Raw genomic sequence first — 15,496 nt, 5'->3', positions numbered from 1 at the left:
GAGAATTGCGCTAGGTGCGTAATAAATATGAAAAAATTGAAAAAGATTGAAAAGGGGACCGTGAAGGATATCCTGCGGCTAAGTACTATAACCCCGATATAGGGCACAAAAGGTATAGATAAAGCTAAGTGTGCAGCAAGGGATAATATACCAATACTACCAGTGAATATGATGTGTATGATTACAATGTGTACAATATGTTTCCAATATATCAATAGTGATCAAAATCAGGTGCAAATGAAAACATCCAATGAAAAATCGTCCATGGGTGATTTCTCCATTAGCAGAAATTCATGCATCTAAACACAAACAAATGTGACAAAAAACAGTTCATAAGTAAAAGTATCCAAATGAGAGATTTCCAAAGCGAGACCCTGGGTCTATGTTTTCCACCACTTGTGCTGCTTGTCACCTTTCAATAAACAATGGAGGCTTACCAGAAAGCCTGCGACCGTCCTTACTCAGGGGGGTCCAACCAGGCTTAGTAGAACAACAGGAACACTGCTAGGATCACACAGACTTCCTTCACAGGTGACCGGCCGGCATCAATGAAGAGCACCTTCTATGGCGCGCTCCCAGGAGACAATTGCTATACACCAATGGACGTGAACAACTGCAATCAACAGGTGGCCTGGAGCTGACCAAAAATGAAGAAAACAGTTTCACTCCCAGCCATTCCTGCTCACCCTCACCATCACAGGAACTCTCTCTCTCTTTCTTATTCAAACCCCCTTGCATATACTCTCTATTCTCTGTTGCAGTAGCTCTGAGTTCAGCAGTACTGCAATAAAAAATATAGTGAACCGCGCATGTGAGAAGGTTTGAGAGCTCTTACTTGCGATGGTTGGGGTGAACATTAACAGCTGGGAGTGTCTTAGAAACTTCCTAGCAACAAGGCAGGATGGGGGAATGACCTGCCATTTCTGGGAGTTTTTGGCCAGGTTTCAGAGGTACGTAAATGGCCTACACCTATAGCAAGAGCATTATTCAACTTTGGTCAAAGCTGCCCAGTTTGTTTTTATCTACAGGCACCTCTTATCGGCATAGGCATTTTTTTTTTTTTTTTTTTTTTTTTAGTAAAGGTGAACTAACCCTTTAAAACACATAAGAATCACTCTGCTAGAATATAACCTGCTATCTTCAGTCTCACAAGATACAACTGATCTGTATTGTGTCTGATTATGTCCTCACCATATCAGAAAACATTCTACAGAAGCAAGAGGTTATTATTTTTTGAGTCCTCTTGAGCAAACAACATCGCAATCATATTAAAGATAGAGTGCATTTGTGTCATAAGTGTACAAATCTAATGCCGCGTACACACGGTCGGACTTTTCGTCTACAAAAGTCCGACAGCCTGTCCAACAGACTTCCGACGTACCTTCGGCGGACTTGCGGCAGACTTTCTTACGAACGGACTTGCCTACACACGACCACACAAAAGTCCGACGGATTCGTACGTGATGACGTACACCGGACTAAAATAAGGAAGTTCATAGCCAGTAGCCAATAGCTGCCCTAGCACGGGTTTTTGTCCGTCGGACTAGCACACAGACGAGCGGATTTCGGGGTCCGTCGTACTTACGACGTAAAGATTTGAAGCATGTTTCAAATCTAAAGTCCGTCGGATTTGAGGCTAAAAAAGTCCGTTGAAAGTCCGGAGAAGCCCACACACGATCGGATTACCAGCCAGCTTTAGTCCGTCAGCGTCCGTTGGACTTTTGTAGACGAAAAGTCCGACCGTGTGTACGCGGCATTAGAGAAAACACCTTTTCTCTGGTAGTATAGCAAATCTCTCTTCCTGTTCCATGTCCCTCTCGGTACATACCATGGCTTTCCTCTTATCAGACTCGAGTGTAAAGAAATTTAAACACGTGATTATACAGTTTCTGTCTTTAATTACTTGTAATGACCTAAGAGGCCTTTTCTGCCAAGCCGTTCGGTTGCAAACTACCAATTTAAATACAAAAGCTTTCTAAAGAGCCTTCAAAGAGTTTGCAATGGGAACGAGGGATACAGCAGTTCTATAATCTCAAGGGAGGGCCGCACGAGTACGCTTTTTGCCTTTTTCTGTTATATTATGCATGAGAAGGAATTGATTGGTGGAATAATTACACTAATTTTCTATTTGCAAAGTGCTTTTCAATAAAAATCTCATCTTGAATTAAAGAACTAAAACATCTAAAACACAAAAGTCACTTGCTGTATACAATATATATATATATATATATATATATATATATATATATATATATATATATAGCGCCATGTCATTACTATTTAGATTAATAATAATAACATACTATATATTTTTGTTTCCCATGTCTCTACTATTTTTTTCATGCCTTACAGAGAACACAGACCATTGTCACTCATTTCTGTTGCAGATAAGTTTACTATTTGTGTCTACCACACCATGGAAACTCATATAACAGAGCAAGCTTAAAAGCAGAACTTTACCCATAACAACTTGTTAAAAAAATGAAGGCCTCTTGAGCCCCTCGGGAAAGAGAGCCCTGACTGATGGGGGCATGGCCAGGGAGGAGTTAAGGTGACTATTAGGTCACTTGAGATTGGTACAGGAAGGGACAGGGGCTGGGCCTGAGCTCAGGAGTTTGGCACCCCAGGGGATTCTGGGCCTTTTCGAACGGAAGCATGGGAGAGCTGCCCACCCACCCGCCCTATTTCTGATGGTATGTCACAGTGTGCTGCGGTTTTGGTGACCTTGCCAGCAAATATGGAAGATTTGTTATGCCCTGATGGTAATTGGGAGACAGACGGCCGGTCCGGCACTTATGGTAAGGGCAGGCCCCTCCTTCATCTCCCTTTTACATTTGGATTTGAGTGCTCACAGTGCAACTGTGGCTGGCACGGTTTAAATATTTAATGTTATGTTTTGAGTTAATAAAAGCTGTGGCCTTGCCCTTTCCAAAATTAATGGTTGTATGTGGACTTTATTGGATGGGAAGAAGGGGTAAGGTGTTATAAGTTGTCATGGTAAGTTATGGTATGGGACCTGGGCTTATTGCACCTCAGCAGTCATGATGTTTTTTAGCAAGGAACATACGTTCCACATTAATAATTAAGCAACCAACATTAGTGTGTGCTATAAAATGCCTCCAGCGTTCCTGTTTCTTCTTGTTGGAGACTGCCATTTTGCTGAAGCCCAGAGCCTCTGGACAGCAGATCGGCCTCTAGCGGCTCCGATTTTCTGAACAATGCCAAAAATGGAGAGCAACAGAGCAGGGTGAGACAAGTGTATTACTGGATTTAAAACAGTATAGACACTTGTTTTTAACGTTTTACAAAAGGGGCCAGCCTGAAGTGATCTAGCAGGACTTCATTTTCTGGCTAAAGTTCCACTTTAAGTGCAAGACAACCCACCAGCATGTTTTTGGATTGTGGGAGGGAACTCAGTGTACACCGACACAATTATGGGGAGAACACATACCATACAAAAATGATTGTGAGGTAGTGGGGTCACCCTTAACCACTTCAGCCCCGGGAGGATTTATCCCCTTCCTGACCAGAGCACTTTTTGCGATCTGGCACTGCGCCTCTTTAGCTGACAATTGTGCGGCCGTGCAACATTGTACCCAAACAAAATTTGCGTCCTTTTTTTCCCACAAATAGACCTTTTTTTTGGTGGTATTTGATCACCTCTGCGGTTTTTATTTTTTGCGCTATAAACAAAAAAAGAGCGTCAATTTTGAAAAAAAGCCATTTTTTTTACTTTTTTCTATAATAAATATCCCCAAAAAATATATAAAAAAACAAATGTTTTCCTCAGTTTAGATATATCAGTTTAGTTTAGATATATATTCTTCTACATATTTTTGGTAAAAAAAAAAAATCGCAATAAGCGCTTAATGATTGGTTTGAGCAAAAGTTATAGCGTCTACAAAATAGGGGATAGAATGGCATTTCTATTAATAATTTTTTTTATTAGTAATGGCGGCGATCTGCGATTTTTATCGTGACTGCGACATTATGACGGACACATCGGACACTTTTTACACTATTTTGGGACCATTGTCATTTATACAGCGATCAGTGCTATAAAAATGCACTGATTACTGTATAAATGACACTGGTAGGGAAGGGGTTAAACACTAGGGGGCGATGAAGGGGTTAAGTGTGTCCTAGGGAATGATTCTAACTGTGGGGGGATGGGCTACCACTGACATGACAGCGATCACTGTTCCCGATGACAGGGAGCAGTGATCTCTTTCATGTCACTAGGCAGAACAGAGAAATGCCTTGTTTACATAGGCAGCTCCCCGTTCTGCCTCTCACGATCGCAGGACGCTGGCGTGTGGTGGGCACGCGCGCGCGCAAGGCGGCAAATTCGGGACGTACAAGTATGCCCATTTGCCTGTACGAGCCATTCTGCCGACGTATATGTGTGTGTGCGGAGGTTGGCAGCTGGTTAAAGCAAACCTTTGCATTGCCCTGAATAGGCAATGCAACAGACTTTCCTTAAAGCTGAACTCCAGCCCTCCCTTCAGTCTTGCACAGTTGTACAGGCTCTTCTCTTGTAGTAAACTGCTTACTTTGATTTCATAGCTCACTGTAAACTTCTCACAGTATGAAGCTGCAGCAAGTAAAGTAGTGCCTGCCTCATCTCCTGGCTGAAGGACATCCAGCATCATCTAGACTTCTCCTCCTGGGCCTGACTATCTCTAGCCCTCTCCTTTCATCCATTTGATTTCAGTTAAAGCAGGATTCACAAAATGCAGATCACAAACTATCCATTTACCTTTAGGATCATGCAGGGGTTGGACCTGGTGTACATGATGATGGCATTGTTCTGAAGGGTCCTCATTCGTAGGCCCAGTCTGAATTCATCTCTCTTGCTGTTTTCAGAGACCCGGTATTTGATGTAGCTGTTCCCAGCAAAACTGAGGGACGTGTGGCCTGAAATCAAGAAAAAGGTTCAATGATTAAAAATACTTTTATGATCCTCAGTGATATCACATTACAACCCAATAATATCATCAAATAACATAATTATTATTAATATTAATATAATGTATGATCATCCAACATTTTTTGGTATAATAGATTTAGTGTTGGGGAGTTCTTCTCCAGACTATGTGCCAGATTACAAATTTTGATTTGGGAACCACGTAGAGAAGAAAACTTGGGCACTGCTTTCACCTGAAAATGTTTTTTGCTTCCTCCATCATGATCTCAGGCTAGGTTCCAGGCCTCATTATTGCTAACACTTATGCCGTGTACACACGATCGGAAATTCGGCCAGAAAAAGACAGATGAGAGCTTTTGGTCGGAAAATGCGTCTGCGTGTATGCTCCATCGGACTTTTGCTGGCAGAGTTCCCGCCAGCAAAAGATTGAGAACAGGTTCCTATCCGAAAACGCGATCGTCTGTACAAATTTGGACGCGCAAAATTCCTACGCATGCTCGGAAACAACTCGACGCATGCTCGGAAGCATTGAACTTCATTTTCTCGGCTCGTCGTAGTGTTGTACGTCACCGCGTTCTTGAAAGACGAAAGTTCAGAGAACTTTTGTGTGACCGTGTGTATGCAAGGCAAACTTGAGCGGAATTCCATCAGAAAAACCATCCAAGATTTTTCCGACGCAAAATCCACTCGTGTGTACGCGGCATAACTGAAATTTACCAGGAATTTCACCTGTTGCTCTGCTTTATGTACACACTTTGTATGTCATCTAATGATGCAACATTCCATGCCTAAGCATGAATCCTATGGAACTCAATGGCAATGGTAAAATTAATGGTGTGCTATTTGAAAAATAATAAATACAAATTTAAACTATATGGCCCATATTTTGTTAACGCTTGACTAGCACACCTGTGTGAGCTTGATGGACATCAAACCAAAGCTGTGAGTAGTACTATGAAGTTGACTCCCCCTTTGGAGCTCAGGGCCAATGCTACAGCTAGGCAAACTAGGCAGCTGCCTAGGGCGCACTGCTGCCTAGGGTGCCCGGCCACTGGTGTTCCCACTCTCTTCTCTCTGCAGTAAGCAACTAAGACTCAGAAAACAGCTGCTGCGCCATTCGCACATAGTGTCAGAGGCGCAGCAGTGGCGGAGGATTGTGTCTGTGTCCCGACTCCCGAGTGAATGGAAGCAAGCAAACATTCATTGATAGGCACTGATAGGCTGCAATAATGGGTGCTGGTGAGGCTGCCTTTGATGGGCGCTGGTGAGGTTGCATTTGATAGGCGCTGGTGAGGTTGCATTGATGGACACTGGTAGGCTGCATTTGATGGGTGCTGGTGAGGCTGTACTTGATGGGCGCTGGTGAGGCTGCATTGATGGGCGCTGGTAGGCTGCTTTAATTAGGTGGCTGGTGAGGCTGCATTTGACAGGCGCTGGTGAGACTGCATTGATGGGCACTGGTAGGCTGCTTTGATGGGTGGCTGGTGAGGCTGCATTGATGGGCGCTGGTAAGGCTGCATTAATGGGTGCTGGTGGGCTGCATTTGATGGGCACTTCATTAAAAAGGTGCGGTATAAATGGGCAGGGCAAAGGGGGTGGAGTCAGGGGTGGAGCCATGGGGGGGGGCGGCAAAATGAGGTTTCGCCTAGGGTGTAAAAATCCTTTCACCAGCCCTGTTGGGGCTATAACAGTCTTCCCTCTTCTGGGAAGGCTTCCACTAGATTTTGGAGTAGGAATTTGTGCCCGTTTTGCCAAATTAATGTTTGTGAGATGAGGTTCTGATGTTGGATGGGAATAACAGGACAAACACGCTTTAAAGCTGCAACAAATCTATCGATGGTGGAAGAGCATGCATATTAATATGCCTTCTTATTAAATTTTTTACCACATAGACATTATTGACATGCACTTTGAAGTTCAGTATCTAACATTAGCTAAAGGCTGTAAAGGAAGGTTAAGAGCCACAAAAGACTTGTTTGACATGTCTGCTATATAGTGATATCTTTTAACTTTTATTATTACGACACAGCATGCGAGGTTGCTTTTCTGCTGTGCTATGTATTTTTATTTATTACCGTCGGGTTTAGGGATAACACACATCTGTAGTCTTTCATACTGAAAAATGCTTAACGCTCGTGGCGGACTTGATAATTTTCTTTTGAATAATGGATTGTACCTGAACATTCGCTGAGTTTGCCCGGTGGGCACTGACAGATGAAAGGTCTCCGACTGATTTCATATCCCACGCATTGCATATCCTCGGGACACGGCTTGTTTAAACACGGATCTGCCGATCCTGGACACAGCCCGCCTGCAAGATAAACAAAAACCTCTTAGGAGACGAACCAGCAGTCCTTTACTTTTTTTTTTTTTGGATGGATTTATCCGCTGCCAAAGCTGAAACAGAAAAATGTCATGTTGCCACAGAATAGATTGAAGTGGAAAAGCTTAATGGGCAAAATAACAGGAAATGTTACCTGTGGGACATGGATGGCTGTTTCTTAGGCCCCTTCCACATGGGGCAGACTCTGCCAGGAGTCCGCCTGCTCAGCGGGAAATCTCTCTGCTGATCTCCACTGAGCAGGCTGGTCCGTGTTTGCTCTGCTTATGCTCTCTATGGGCGGTCGGATGTAAATGGTCCGACTGTCTGTTTACACCCAACTGCCATCTGATCCGCTAGGCTAGACAGATGGGAAATGGATCCCCATCCCTCTGTTTTTAAAGGATCAGATTGGATGTCTGCTGCAGTAAATGGACACATTTCCATTTCCATCCGCTGCTCTATAGAGGATAAACTCGATCAGTTCGCCTGTGTGAAAGGGGCCTTGGGTGTACTTTTTCAATTCCTGTAATAAGGCTCGTCAAACATGAATCGTCCTCTGGAGAGCAAGCCGTGGTGGTAACCACTAAGCTACTATGCTGCCCATTCATATCTGAGATTTCCCCACTAGTATTTCTTCTGCAGCATCATTCAACCCCTTCCTCTGAGCCCAGGTCATCTTGGACCCACCCTAGCCTGTGACTGGACAGTGAAAAAAAAAGCAGCACAGTGATGAGCTCATCCCTTGGTCACTCTACTCTCTCCTTCTATCAGTATACTTCATGTCAGCACATTAACTACTGTATTTATTGGCGTATAACATGCACTTTATCACCCTGAAAATCTGGTGCAAATAGTGTGTGCGTGTTATTCGCCAATACTGCAATTTGGGCTGCCTAGGAGGGAATCAGGAGGGGGGACAGGATGAGCGCCGTCAGATTACATACAGTGAGAATCTCCTGTTTACTCAGCGGCCTCTGTAATAGGAAGTCCCGTCTCCTGGGCCGGCATTGGACCACTGTTCTGTCTATCATAGAAGCCAGTCCAGGAGGCGGGACTAAATATTAAAGAGGCCATCGATTAAACAGGAGATTCTCGCTGTATGTAATCAGACGGCGCTTGTCCCGCCTCCCTCCCTGTCCCCTCCGAGGCAGCAGTAATCTGAGTTGAGGCTGCAGATGGCCATTGATCAGGCTGCATTGATGGCAATGGTGAGGCTGCAGATGGGCATTGATCAAGCTGCAGATGGGCAATGGTGAGACTGCATTGATGGGCACTGACCCTTATTTTGCTTCAAAGTTCTTTATTTAAAATATTAGTTTTTTTCCTGAAACTTCCCCCCTAAAATGAAGATGCGTGTTATATGCCAATAAATATGGTAATTGGCTCCTTATACTGCTTATTCCTCTTGCACCCCCGTCCTTCTGTACAAGGACTGCAATAGGTCATATTCTGGTCCTTACAATGTTTGCATTTAAAAAATATTTTTAGGCCTCATGTATGCTTGAGTTAAAAAAAAAAACTCATGTTTTGCAGGCGTGTGGGAAGGTGCAGCATGGTGCGGCGGAAGTAAACACTCAGAGTCCAGCTGCAGAAGCAGAACTGTATTGGAGAAGCTCAATAAAGCACAACTACCCGGTGGGAAAACAACCCAACCAGGTGCCCTGACAGAATGTTGCAGCAAAGAATATAGCAATAGGTCTAGGGTATTCCAACAGCACCTGTCCTGAGGGTTGAAATGTGGCCTGGGTGGTCCATACCCAAACGGGAAGGCTTCCATGAAAAAATGGCATGTCCCTGTTTTATTTTCCTACTTATCTGGAACCTCTTCCTGCCAGTAATTACTGTCCCTGACAGATGTATGACCTGTCCCTACACTACCCACATGCAAAATGCATGCCAAGTCTGAGAGCCAGGGTTTTAAATAGACTCTGCCCAACCCAAGATGGCCACTAGAGTCACATTGGGAGCCAGCATCCAATCACATATCTTTCCCAGTGACCCAGAAAACCAAAGAAAAACCATGTTCCTCTTTCCCTCTTTCCGTTCTTTCCCTCTGCAATGCCGCTGTGGTTGAGTGCCACCTGCAGTGGAGAAAGTAGACTGCACTTGCCTACACTTGCCTACAGGTGTTTTACTTTTTTCTTTCTGCCTCTAAACACCCCTCTGTGTTAGCTTATGTGTCCATGCACACACAGGCGTTTACAGGAGTTTAGAGGCAGAATTTAATAAAAAAAATAAAATTACATGTGCTTTCAAGAGAGCAATGTTTTGGCAGAAAAAACGCTCCTAAGCGCTAGGCGCATTTAATGCTTGATCGTTTTTTCATTGCAATGGCCAGAATAAATTAATATTCCCGTCAATGGAATAAATGCCCAAGCACTTGATGCATTCATTATATCTGGTCTCCCACAGTACACAGAACATGGAAATGCAATTGTTTTAGTAAATATAAACTGCTAAAAAACTTTTTCTCATCAGCAGTATATAGCAGTCTTGTGACTTCTATCAATGTCTGGTTAAAGCTTGTAGGAGGAATTTTTATTCTCCTCTGACCGTCCTATGAGGCTGCATGACTACTGACCCTCTGCCTGGACAGTGCTGATTGGCTTTGTGCCGATCACATCCACCCTCCCCCAATAAAAGAAATACACACCAAACTGAGCATGTGCAGAGTGCCTCCAAGACTCTGTACTATCAGGAGATGGATTGGGGACAGTGGGAGAAGACAAGATCAAACAGCCTTTTTACACAATGCGCAGGATTAACCCCTTAAGGTCCACAGTGAGTATAACAAGCATGCTTTACTGCATATACAGTGGGGACAGAAAGTATTCAGACCCCCTTGAATTTTTCACTCTTTGTTATATTGCAGCCATTTGCTAAAATCATTTAAGTTCATTTTTTTTCCTCATTAATGTACACACAGCACCCCATATTGACAGAAAAACACAGAATTGTTGACATTTTTGCAGATTTATTAAAAAAGAAAAACTGAAATATCACATGGTCCTAAGTATTCAGACCCTTTGCTCAGTATTTAGTAGAAGCACCCTTTTGATCTAATACATCCATGAGTCTTTTTGGGAAAGATGCAACAAGTTTTTCACACCTGGATTTGGGGATCCTCTGCCATTCCTCCTTGTAGATCCTCTCCAGTTCTGTCAGGTTGGATGGTAAACGTTGGTGGACAGCCATTTTTAGGTCTCTCCAGAGATGCTCAATTGGTTTAAGTCAGGGCTCTGGCTGGGCTTTTCAAGAACAGTCACGGAGTTGTTGTGAAGCCACTCCTTCGTTATTTTAGCTGTGTGCTTAGGGTCATTGTCTTGTTGGAAGGTAAACCTTCGGCCCAGTCTGAGGTCCTGAGCACTCTGGAGAAGGTTTTCATCCGGGATATCCCTGTACTTGGCCGCATTCATCTTTCCCTCGATTGCAACCAGTCGTCCTGTCCCTGCAGCTGAAAAACACCCCCACAGCATGATGCTGCCACCACCATGCTTCACTGTTGGGACTGTATTGCACAGGTGATGAGCAGTGCCTGGTTTTCTCCACACATACCGCTTAGAATTAAGGCCAAAAAGTTCTATCTTGGTCTCATCAGACCAGAGAATCTTATTTCTCACCATCTTGGAGTCCTTCAGGTGTTTTTTCGCAAACTCCATGTGGGCTTTCATGTGCCTTGCACTGAGGAGAGGCTTCCGTCAGGCCACTCTGCCATAAAGCCCCGACTGGTGGAGGGCTGCAGTGATGGTTGACTTTCTACAACTTTCTCCCATCTCCCGACTGCATCGTTGGAGCTCAGCCACAGTGATCTTTGGGTTCTTCTTTACCTCTCTCACCAAGGCTCTTCTCCCCCAATATCTCAGTTTGGCCGGACGGCCAGCTCTAGGAAGGGTTCTGGTCATCCCAAACGTCTTCCATTTAAGGATTATGGAGGTCACTGTGCTCTTAGGAACCTTAAGTGCAGCAGAATTTTTTTTGTAACCTTGGCCAGATCTGTGCCTTGCCACAATTCTGTCTCTGAGCTCTTCAGGCAGTTCCTTTGACCTCATGATTCTTATTTGCTCTGACATGCACTGTGAGCTGTAAGGTCTTATATAGACAGGTGTCTGGCTTTCCTAATCAAGTCCAATCAGTATAATCAAACACATCTGGACTCAAATGAAGGTGTAGAACCATCTCAAGGATGATCAGAAGAAATGGACAGCAGCTGAGTTAAATATATGAGTTTTACAGCAAAGGGTCTGAATACTTAGGACCATGTGAAATTTCAGGGTTTTTTTTAATAAATCTGCAAAAATATCAACAATTCTGTGTTTTTCTGTCAATATGGGGTGCTGTGTGTACATTAATGAGGAAAAAAACTGAACTTAAATGATTTTAGCAAATGGCTGCAATATAACAAAGAGTGAAAAACGTAAGGGGGTCTGAATACTTTCCGTCCCCACTGTACAGACTGATTTTACTGTTGTCGGTTTAGTAACACTTTAATGGTGAGTTCATTCATTTGTGTCTTTTATATCTGCCTAGAGTTCAACTCTAATTATGTTACCTATTTTTAACTGGATTTGGAATTTTTCCAATATTCCTTATATTCCAACAGAAAATAAAAATTCTTATAATTTTAAAATAAACTTACAGACGCGTCTTTCACATGAAAGCTTCAGAATTTGTTTTCCTCTCTGCAGAAAGTTATTCTTCCGCTTAACAGAGTTATGATATGTAAACTTTACTCAGGCGAGTGAAAAGAAAAATATACAGTGGGACGTTTAAGTTAAGTAAGTGCCATCTGGCAGGCGTATTTGCGAGTTACTGTGCAATCAATTACAGCGGCTGATAGAAAGTGAACGCTGCGCTGTCATGGAAATGCTCGGCTGACGTCTCCTGACTGGCCTCACATTACCGCAGAAAATATATATTTTCTTTGGAAAATGGGTAAATTACTGTTTTCACAAAAGACATGGTTCAGTTACTAATCCAGATGAGGCCCGGAGCGACTTCTTCAGGGAGAGACAGGCCACGAGCTGAGAGTTAATATGCTGCCACCTTGTCCATTAGACTCGCCGTGAATTATAACCTGGCAGAGGCTCGGCAAAAAGAGAAGTGAGGAGCCAGGTAACACCAATGCCAATGGAAATACGTCGCATTCTCTAAGGCTTTGCAGTCTCTGCCATATGCCCCACATTATTGAAAGTGGAAAGAAGGACGATACTTAACGCAGGATTTTTTGGCAACAGACACGCACCTGCTGGAAACCCAAGTCACAAATTCATAATTTTCGAAACTGTAGATTCCAGGGCCAAGATTCAAGTGCTGCTGTGTGCCAATGAAGGAAGAGTTGGCCTTGATTCCAGAGCAAGAGATGGGTGCAAGCAAATGAGGAATTTAATTTACATTTCATAAGGTTACTGTCTAAAGCAGTGGTCTACAAACTGTGGTCCTTTACTTGCTTTTATTCGGCCCTTGGGGTCATAATTCCCCCACTGACAACAATGAGGGAGCATAATTCCTCCCACTAATACCAATGATGGGGCACAATTTCTCCCAATGACACCAACAATGGGTTCCAATGACACCAAATGATGTGGCACTATTCCTCCCAATGACACCAACAATGAGGCCCAATGACACAATGATGGGGCACAATTTCTCCCTATGACACAAACAGTCAGGTGAGCTTTACCCAGGAGCCAAGAGGTCTCACCCAGGGGTCAGAGGTGCCCCAGCCAGCAGCCAAGAGACATGAGGTTTGACCCAGGGGTCAGAGGTGCTCCAGCCAGCAGCCAAGAGACATGAGGTTTGACCCAGGGGTCAGAGGTGCCCCAGCCAGCACCCAAGAGACATGAGGTTTGACCCAGGGGTCAGAGGTGCTCCAGCCAGCAGCCAAGAGACATGAGGTTTGACCCAGGGGTCAGAGGTGCCCCAGCCAGCAGCCAAGAGACATGAGGTTTGACCCAGGGGTCAGAGGTGCCCCAGCCAGCAGCCAAGAGACATGAGGTTTGACCCAGGGGTCAGAGGTGCCCCAGCCAGCAGCCAAGAGACATGAGGTTTGACCCAGGGGTCAGAGGTGCCCCAGCCAGCAGCCAAGAGACATGAGGTTTGACCCAGGGGTCAGAGGTGCCCCAGCCAGCAGCCAAGAGACATGAGGTTTGACCCAGGAGTCAGAAGTGCTCCAGCCAGCAGCCAAGAGACACGAGGTTTGACCCAGGAGTCAGAGGTGCCCCAGCCAGCAGCCAAGAGACATGAGGTTTGATCAGGAGTCAGAGGTGCTCCAGCTAGGAGACAGGAGGTCTTGTTCCAAGACTCAGGTGGGCTCCTAATGGGCTGTCAGGAAAACCCCTATTCAAAAGCCAGGACTGGGCCATGCAGCAGGGTGCTGTGACTAAAGGCTAAGAAAACCAAGTGATCCAGAGGAGCTGGACAACACAGTTTGGACTGGTGCAACTAACTGGAAAAGCACCTACCACATGCGTATAATCTCCCCGAAACCACACAGCCTATTTCAAATTCTCTTCAAACACACATCATGCTTTGCATCACAGTCACTTTCTGGTGGTACATTGGGGTGGCATTTAAAATAAATGGCACCGTAACACACCAACGCGTGCATGCTGTATTGCAATAATGCATATGTTTTACTACATTACTGCACTGTGGTGGTAGGAACGAGCCTTGACAATTGCAGGGAGGATAATTGTAAAGCCCTGTGCATCCTGATGTGCTGCATATGTGTACTGGCATGCCTTGCATTAACGCATCAAAAATACTGTATAGATGCATCAAAAAGAATGTCAACACTCATTATGACACACATCAAAGTACATCAATGAGTGTGCTGATGAGCATTATGAATGGACTGGTGTCTTTATTCAACCTTACTAACTATGTAACCATGTAATTATAATGCACATTGCTACACACATTAAAATTCATGGTGGCATGTGTGTAAATGGGTCCTATAAATGGCTGTTTATGCCCAGATTGCACAGACATGTTCCACTGTTGGCACTATCACCACACCCTTCCAGGGATATGATATGAATCAGACCCTGGAGTCTTGTGGATAGGAAGTGGTTGCAAAGAGGGCGTAAGAGATCAGCAGCACCAAGATGCAACAAAAACAATAAAAAAAAGCTATAAAAACGTATTTTACAAAAAAAAAAAAATAGCAATTGTTTATGGATTAAAAAAGTAATAGTAGATGTTAGGAGTGTGGCCAGTGTTCCTATTGTGCTTAGAGTACGCAGTGTGATGGGTGGCCAAGGAGTCACCTCTATAACATTGCTTAGACGTTGCTTAGAATGCATTAGGTTAAACAAAATCTCCAAGTCTTTACTAGAAATCTGCCTGACGCGTGGATCCTGACATAATTATTTGACGTAGCCATGCCCAAGGGGAGTTTAGTGTTACAATGTAACACAAGTCTAGACGCTTTTAAGCCCGGGGGGGGGGGGGGGGGGGGCATGCTACTTTACCTAATTAGTGACAGTTATGCTTGGCCAAGAGCCCTTGTCCCGGTGACAGGTTCACTTTAAAATCCACATGTGATAACGCATCATTAAATACCTCTACAGAGAAGGATCCACACTTTATTTATCAGTGTTTGCCACTAAAACGCCATAATGCCTCGGAATTATTTACACTCATTTTCCCAACAGAGATTCAGAAATGTCAACATATCTTTATTCATTTTGCTGTTCATTCAGTCGAGCAATACACCTGATACTATTAATGCCGCACAGAGGTTTGCATTTCAAAACATTCAAATACAGCTAAACAAATTGATTGTGCCCTTTTAAACACATCGAGGTTGGCATTTCAATGCTCTCACGTTTCCCTGCTACATCTAACCATTAATGGCTTAAGGTGCTCGTGAGCAGTGCGCACTGCTGGCTTTTTTTTTTTCAGAGGCTGAAGGTAGATGTAAACCATAATGACACTGTGTTTGTTAAAGGGCTGTGTATTATAAACAATTGCTATGTTTTGATCACACTATTTCTTTCATCCTTTGTTGCATGTGAGCACTGCTGATCTCCAGCAGCCTTTTTGTAGCCACCTTACAGGCAGTCGATGATGGCTGCATGGCATTTTCTAATGGTGACAACAATGGACTATGTGTCTCTTGCCTAGCAGTTAAAAGGGTCGCTGGTTCGAATCCCAACCACGACACTACCTGCCTAGAGTTTGCATGTTCTCCCTATGTCCGCGTGGGTTTCCTCCGGGTGCTGAAGAAGAACTAAGTAAAGCAA

The 15,496-nt window shown here is 44.1% G+C and overlaps 1 protein-coding gene across 8 annotated transcripts in view; it reads right to left on the bottom strand.

Annotated features, from left to right (window-relative positions):
- The window catches only part of FAT3 (FAT atypical cadherin 3), a 974,406-nt gene that overhangs the window by 67,882 nt on the left and 891,028 nt on the right, over window positions 1–15,496 (bottom strand). For all 8 annotated transcript variants that reach the window (XM_073612979.1, XM_073612983.1, XM_073612984.1 and 5 more), the window contains 2 exons: window positions 7,104–7,238; window positions 4,760–4,917 (listed from right to left, as the gene is read on the bottom strand). In XM_073612979.1, the coding sequence (XP_073469080.1) occupies window positions 4,760–4,917; window positions 7,104–7,238 (293 nt within the window). The remainder of the gene's footprint in view (window positions 1–4,759; window positions 4,918–7,103; window positions 7,239–15,496) is intronic.

Source organism: Aquarana catesbeiana, linkage group LG02, assembly GCF_042186555.1.
Source record: "Aquarana catesbeiana isolate 2022-GZ linkage group LG02, ASM4218655v1, whole genome shotgun sequence".
Classification (NCBI taxonomy): Eukaryota; Metazoa; Chordata; class Amphibia; order Anura; family Ranidae; genus Aquarana; species Aquarana catesbeiana.
Note: the sequence above shows the minus strand (reverse complement) of the source record. Positions and strands in the feature narration are given on the sequence as shown.